This window comes from Scleropages formosus, chromosome 15, assembly GCF_900964775.1.
Source record: "Scleropages formosus chromosome 15, fSclFor1.1, whole genome shotgun sequence".
NCBI classification, from domain to species: Eukaryota; Metazoa; Chordata; class Actinopteri; order Osteoglossiformes; family Osteoglossidae; genus Scleropages; species Scleropages formosus.
This window is the reverse complement of record NC_041820.1, coordinates 24,729,386-24,737,174: the sequence shown is the minus strand read 5'-3', so window position 1 is coordinate 24,737,174 and position 7,789 is coordinate 24,729,386. Positions and strand designations below refer to the sequence as shown.

Genomic DNA, 7,789 nt, shown 5'->3' with positions numbered 1-7,789 from the left:
ATTAATTTCTCCAGTGCTGAATCGTAGCAAAACACTTGAAATGTTTCAAAACTATACAAGAGGCATAAATGGGGCAGCTGGTAACATGGTGCTTAGAGGTGCTGCCTTTAGACCTAAAGGTTGCAGGTTCAAATCCCACCTGCACCTGCAGTACTCTTGAACAAGGTACTTACCCTAAATTGCTCCAGTAAAATTGTCCAGCTGTATAAATAGGTAAATAATTGTAGGTAGCTTAACACTGTAAATCACTTTAGAGACAAGGGTCAACTGAATGACTAAAAGTATGAAGTCCCTGTGTCAAAATGCTGTGTTTTGAATAAATGAAAGATACTTGAATCCATATGTCAAGTGACATCACTACTGGGAGGAAACCTGCACCAACACAAATAGAACTTGACACAAAGGTGGATTCAAACCTGCAGCAGCTGAGACCCTGGCACTAAGGGCTGTGCCACCATGAATTAGGCTGCATGATGCACACAATCAATTTAACATATTCATTAATTTGACAGTGGGTTCAGTCGCTGTTACTAAGAAGCGCTGGTCTGCAGAAGTGAGTTCCACTCAGACCCTGCATGATCACACATTTCTGTCTCTGTGCTACTGTGACCCTGTGCTTTTAGTAAAACTAATAATCATTATTTTTTATCTTACCTTTTTACCTGCCTTCTTTATCCGAAGCCCCAGCCAGCCTATCTGATAAGCAACATTTTACTAGGATGGAAATAAATGCTGTACCTGAAATATTAATGGACGGATTATCTTTTTAAATATTTCTTGCTTAACGTTCAGGGAAATACAGCTGGTATCTAAGTCATCACGTGCAGAAAAATGTTTAAACCTTTATTTGTGAAGCCTAGTTTGTTTGGCTGTTTTAGGAAGGTGGCTTATTATGTATTTATTTATTATTTATTTTGGCTTAAGGCTTATTGCCCAAAAACGTAGGAATAAAAAGATGCTACACGCAAATTTTTTGCTAACTCCCTGATGCATATTTCTGTCTCTCAAAAATAACTTTTTATGGACTTTCTTCTAAGTTCAAGTTCACGCTGCTCATCACATAGAACCGCATTCACGCAGACCGATCCCATGGGCGGAAATGACGTAAGGGCGGAAGAGAGGAGGGGGGTTGGCTGTGCCGCTTCATTTGCCCATGCGCGGTAGCGTTCCTTCCTTTTTGACGCCTGAGCTAGAGACAAGATGGGTCACCAGCAGCTCTATTGGAGTCACCCACGAAAATTCGGCCAGGGATCAAGATCCTGGTTAGGTTTTGTTGCACTACACAGCGACTTTTGAAAAAAACAGATAAAACATTGAGTGTGTTTATTGAGTTAGAATGCATATTAATCCCCATTTTGTGTTTACACGTGCTGCTCAACATGGCGCCTGTGTGTCTGCGCGCGCGGTGCGTTACGCGTTTGGCGTGCTTTCTGAAAATGGCTCCGATCATTGAAGCACTTTTAAAGCACCAGCGTTAAACATTGTTGCAAATAAGGTCTGCGGACTTTGTGCAGAAGTCGAACGTCGGCCGTAGAACTAATGATACTGTGTGCGTGTGTGTTTAATAAATAATGCCGTGTAACTGAGTGAGTGTTGGAAAGCTGAGTGTCTTTTTTCGTTCTGTTGTTTTACAGCCGGGTTTGCTCGAACAGACACGGTTTGATCCGCAAATACGGGCTCAATATGTGCCGCCAGTGCTTCCGACAGTACGCCAAAGACATTGGCTTTGTCAAGGTAAGAGCACAGCTACATTATACACACAGGGCATGGATGGTGTCCACAGTGCTACATCAGTAACGCTGTGTTTGCTTGAAGAACAGTGTGGAGCCAGAGCTGTATTAATTTTAATACTTGTCTGCGGGAATGTGTGTGCGCATTGGCTCTTTAGCTTTCCAGCACAACTGGGACTGAGTCTGTTCATAACTGGTTTTCTTAGTACACTTGTTCATTTAGCAGAACTCTCTCTAGTGTGATCAGCCCACACACCTTTCACCACCGTGACTTACACTGCTAGATACACTACTTAGAAGGGGTCACTCATCCATACAGTGGAACACCCACTACTATGGGTGAACCTGAACAGCATGTCTTTGGACTGTGGGAGGAAACCAGAGCACCTGAAGGAAACCTACTCAGTAACTGAAGTTAGTTTTAGTTGCATGAAAATCTTCATAGATTCTGAGATTCATTCATAGCAGAGGTTCTGTAAAAACCCAGGTTAAATTTGTAGTAAACAAAAATGACTAAGAATATTTAAGTCATAGCTTTGTGAGTTTACTGAAAATGCAGCTCTTAAGAAAAATCCCTTACATCGCAGTCCATTGTCAACAACTGCTGCATGCCATCCTTTAAATTTGTTGCTGCTTTCAGCCACCTTGACTTTGGTTTCCCTGACACCCAGAATGCATTTTATACTTGTTAAAATCAGGAACACTGTAAGTGACATTAGTTAAGGCACATCTAATCTTACTTTTTACGGTTTGTTGGCCGGGAATGTAACATACAGGTTGTTCCATTTGCTACAGAAAGCAGTCTTTGAAAATGATGAATGGAGAAAATGCATCAATGTTAAATTGTGTTTCTGGAAATTTGTAATCTGACTAAACATTAGCAGTGTGCTGTGAGTTTGTGGGAAATATCTTATCGGTTTTATTTTATTCCTCAGCTTGATTAATCCTGTCTGGAACTTGTGAAGAGGCATGAAGGGGGCTGAAGGAAGACATTCACTCATTCATCCATCTACTCATTTTCAAAGTTAAATAAATGTTGTGGAACTGTTACAACTTGTAGTAATTCAATTTGAGTTCCTTAATTTGCAGTGACTGTCAAATTGTTTGACATGAGGCAGTGATCAGTGTTTGTGTTGAGTTCACATCTTGATCAAAAACAATTTACTTTTTTATGGAAAAACAGAAAAATGGCACCAGTTTTGGTGTAAACTAATAAAGATATGGATTGGAAATGTAGTTAATTTTGTGGAGAAGGCTGACTTTACTGTAGCTGCATGTCACCAGTTTTGTTAGACTGACATCAGTATTTAACTGTTTACAGTGTTGATTTTTCTTATTTATGCAGCTTGGTAGTTTTGTTAACCAGGACAGCTGGTAGCATAGTGGTTAGAGCTAATGAAGTAATATAAACATAAAATTACTCAGCTTTATAAAGGGGTAGGTAATTGTAAGACCCTAAATTACGCCAAAGGGAAAGTGCCTAACTCAAGAGTAACCTGACCACAGAAGTAAACGTAAGTAGACTGTCAAAAACAATAGTCTGGTACGATTACTTTAAAAAAACAAAAGCACTTGAGGTACCTGTCAAATTTTACTTTAGTGAAAAGAAATGTGGTCAACACTACAGAAATTTCAATCAATGCTTTATCAACTTTAGCAACTTGTACTTTAAGCTGCTGGAATTCATCTACATCTTTTGTGCTACTAATGTTAGTGGTTCTCAATTAGACTAATCAAATACAAAGCAAATGCAGGCTGCAAGGTACTGTAACTGGCTTACATTTGTTCATTTTTTTCAAGATTTCATGTGTCATGTACACAGTTACACATACAACCTGTAGTGAAATGTTAATCTAGTCAGCTCTGTAGACTGCAAACAAGACAATATATGAAAAAAGAAAAATTTTTTAAAAAGACAGAATATAATTAAAGTTAAATTAAGAAAATATACAGGGAACTGAATTAAAGCTAAAATGTAAAAAACTAAAATTGAGATTTAGGGAGCAAAATATGTAGGTATTGAATATGCAATGATAAAGTGCTATGTGCAGCACTGATGAATTAATAACATTCTGGCAGAGTCCTTAAAGTATGGGATATGTCCATGTTGAGGAGTCTGATGGCCTGAGGGAATAAGCTTGTCTTGAGCCTCTCAGTTCTGGCCATCAGACTATGAGAGTGTCTGCCAGATTGCAGCAAGCAGAAAAGTGAATTAGCTGGATGGTTGTGGTCATTAAGAATCTTATCAGCCCTTGCTCTGCATCTCCTGGTGTAGATGTCATGCAGCGGGGGAAGAACAGTCCTGGAGATGCGCTCAGCTAAGCGCACTGCTCTCTGCAAGGCTTTGCTGTCTTGGGATGAGCAGTTCCCGTACCACCCCGAGATGCACTGAGTCAGTATACTCGCTATAGCCCCGATAAAGAAAGCTTTCAGGATCGCTGGGGAGATCCTGAATTTCCTCAGGTGGTACAGCCGTTGCCTGGCTTTTTTCACCTGCGTTTGAGTGTGACGAGTCCAGGTCAGATCCTCGGATATGTGCACTCCGAGGTATTTGAAGCTGCTTACTCTTGCTACTGGTGTCCCACTGACCTTGAGTGGGGTGTAGGTCCGCTGCTGCCTCCTCCTGAAGTCGACAATCAGCTCCTTAGTTTTGCTGATATTCAGAGAGAGACAGTCCAACTGGCACCATGATGTCAATTTCTCAACTTCCTCAAGGTAAGCTGCCTCGTTGCTGGAGATGAGCCTCAACACCACTGTATCATCAGCAAACTTAGCAATAGAAGTGGTGCTATGGGAGGGCACACAGTCATATGTCTAGAGAGAGTAAAGCAAAGGATCCAAACCTAACCCTGTGGCACTCCTGTACTCATAGTGATGATATTGGTCGTGGCCTGGCCCACTCTCACGAGCTGGGATCTGCCCGAGAGGAAGTCCAGGACCCAGTCACAGAGGGGGCATTTAGACTGAGGTCCCTGAGCTTGGTGGCCAGTCTATGGGGGTCTATGGTGTTAAATGCAGAGCTATAATCGATAAACAGCAGCCTCACATAATTCCCCATGTTGCTGTCAGTGTGAGTGAGGGTGATGTGTAAGATGTGGGAGACGGCATCCTCAGTAGAGCTACTGGAGCGATAGGCAAACTGTAGTGGATCGATATTATTAGGGATGGATGAGCAGATAATGGTTTTGATGAGCCTCTCAAAGACCTTCATAACTAGCGATGTAAGTGCCACGGGTCTATAGTCATTTAGGCAAGAGGACTTATTGTTTTTAGGCACAGGAACGATGACAGATTTTTTGAAGCACGTAGGGACCACAGACTGAGAGAGTGACTCATTAAAGATGGATGTGAACAAGCCAGCCAGCTGATCGGCTCAGGATCTTAATACACGACCGGGAATGCTGTCCGGACTGGCCACTTTCCTGACGTTCACTTGTTTCAGGGCCCCGCGAACCTCGTCCTCCGATACGGTGGTCGCGCGCTCCTCTCTGATGACGCTGCTTTTTTCTGCCGCGTTCGACGGCAGACTGGTGCCCGCACGGTTTGTCTCAAAACGTGCAAAAAAGTTGTTCTGTTCATCTGCCAGAGAAGAGTTAGCCGTCAACACAGCGGAGGACTTCCCTCCGAAAGCGCTGATAGTTCTCAGTCCCCGCCACTTGCGTCGGGAGTCATTCAGTTGGAAGCGCGACTCCACTCGTTCTCTGTACCGGTGTTTAGTAGCTTTCGCTGCTTGTCGGAGGGCGTAGCACGCTACTTTATAATCGCTCATATCTCCCGACATGAGCCCCGCATTATATGCCGCCGTGCGTGCATTCACTGCTGTTCAGATGGTTTCGTCCACCCATGGTTTCTGGTTGGAAAAAGGTAGCGAATGCTTCTTCAAAGAGACTTACAGTGTTCATCTACCTACTGGAGCAATTTAGGAAAAGTACTTTGCTTAAGGGTAGTATAGCCAGAGGTGACATTGGAACCTGCGACCTTTGGGTTAGGCAGCAGCTCTAATCACTATGCTAACAGGTGTCCTCACCACTCTTAAGCTCTTGTCCATTTTGGGTTTGCAGTGGTTCCATGCATGACTGGGGTGTAAATTCAGGGAGAAACATGCCAACTCTACATATTGTGATTTGGGTTTGAACCTCCCATCCACCAAGCCACTTTGGAGCGGCAAGGCACCACCTTACTCCACTGTGAATCTGCTTGGATTTATGAAATAAGAGCAACTCAGAAAGGAGTAACAGTTAAATCAAGAGCCTTTTCATTTGTATGCAGTTTACTTCTCAAAATAGATGAAAAAAAATTTATCAGACATATTTAAACTCACATTTCAGAGTTCAGGGGATGGATTCGACTGAATTGAGGTGGGAATAAACAACACGACTGTGATTGGCACTAAAGTCTGATAGTTTGCACTGCTAGCTCACTATGTCAACTGAAATCAATAAAGAAAGACTTCATGTACTGTACTGGTTTTAACTGGTGCTTCCGGCCTTAGAAGTTATGGGTTCAAATACCACCTTCTGCTGTAGCACATTTGAGCAAACTGCCTACTTTAAACTGCTCCAGTTAAAAATGCTCAGCTGCATAAATGAGTAAACAACTGTAAGGCTCTCAACAGTGTCAATGACTTTGGAGAAAGGTGCCAGTTGGAAGACTGTGGACAGGCTTTGTCCGTCAGACATTAATGATTTGCTGTGATTGACAGCCCACAATAGACAATGGAATCCACAGAAGATGTCAAGGGTGCAGTAATAGTGTAATGAATTCATTGATTTCACTGGGACAAAGTTGCATTTGTCTTTGCTCATTCAGCTGACACTTTTCTGCAAAGTTTCTGCGGTGAACTTTTTAACCATCTACATAACAGTAATTTTTACCGGGGCACTGCAGGATGAGTGCCTTGTTCAGTGGTATTATAGCAGTATGTGGGATTTGAACCAGCATGTTCTGAGTGCAAAAGCATTGGCTGTAACCACAATGTCAGTAATGAAAAGAGGGTGACAAGTACATGATGAAGAAGCAGTACATTTGTCCTCTTCAAATGTACTTGGCAAAAAAGTTAAAAGTATTGATGCCAAAAATGACCCTGAAATGTACAGTTTTCCAGAATTTACATCCAAGTAAAAGAGTAAATGTAATGTATCACTACCATTTACTATGTATTTGTCACAAATCATGAAAGTTTATAAATAGCTCAGCAGGAGGGCTCATGAAAATTACAAGTAATTAAGATTAGTGCCTTGTTACATAGTTTTCCAATAATAATACTAATAATCTACCCAATTTCAATAAGTGCTTGTCCTGAGCAGGGACAACACACACACACACACACACACACAAAAAAAAAAAACTACAGGTAATTTAGTATCACCAATTCACATGAACTGCATGTCTTCGGGGGGGCGCAGGGGCGCGGTGGCGCAGTGGCGCAGTGGGTTGGACCGCAGTCCTGCTTTCTGGTGGGTCTGGGGTTCGAGTCCCGCTTGGGGTGCCTTGCGACGGACTGGCGTCCCGTCCTGGGTGTGTTTCCTTACGCCCTGTGTTGCCGGGTAGGCTCCGGTTCCCCATGACCCCGTATGGGACAAGCGGTTCTGACAATGTGTGTGTGTGTGTGTGTGTGTGTGTGCATGTCTTCGGACTGTGGGAGGAAACCCTTGCAGACATTGGGACGACGACAACAACAACATTTGTTTTATCATGGATTTAAAACAGCAGTACGGTGGCAGAGTGAGTAACGGTGCTGTCTCAGAGCACCTGGGTGGTGTAAGAGGACATGGGTTCAGTCCCTGCTCAGTCTGTGTGGAGTTTGTAGGTTTCCTCTGGGTGCTCTGGTTTCCTCCCACACTCCAAAGACATGCTGCTTAGGTTCACCCATAGTGTGTGAGTGAGAGAGAGTGTGTTCCACTGATGTATGGATGAGTGACCCATAGTGTATCTAGCAGTGTAAGTCACCGCGGTGAATAAGGTGTGTGTGTGTGTGTGTGTGTGTGTGTGTGTGTTCATTGGAAGTCACTTTTGAGAAAAGTGTCCACTAAATAAATACATGTAAATATAAATGCGGT

At 42.9% G+C, this 7,789-nt stretch overlaps 1 protein-coding gene across 1 annotated transcript; it reads left to right on the top strand.

Moving 5' to 3' along the window:
* The first annotated feature begins 1,162 nt into the window (after positions 1-1,162).
* Positions 1,163-2,780, top strand: LOC108941468 (40S ribosomal protein S29). The gene is made up of 3 exons (XM_018764141.1): positions 1,163-1,262; positions 1,635-1,734; positions 2,666-2,780. The coding sequence occupies exons 1-3, from the start codon at positions 1,201-1,203 to the stop codon at positions 2,672-2,674; spliced, it is 171 nt and encodes a 56-aa protein (XP_018619657.1). The 5' UTR covers positions 1,163-1,200; the 3' UTR covers positions 2,675-2,780.
* Positions 2,781-7,789: the final 5,009 nt, after the last annotated feature.

Excerpts from the sequence above, each read along its gene's own strand:
- LOC108941468 (XM_018764141.1), top strand. The coding sequence starts at position 1,201 with ATGGGTCACCAGCAGCTCTATTGGAGTCACCCACGAAAATTCGGCCAG. Across the intron at positions 1,263-1,634 it reads GGCCAGGGATCAAGATCCTG|CCGGGTTTGCTCGAACAGAC; the intron begins GTTAGGTTTTGT and ends GTTGTTTTACAG.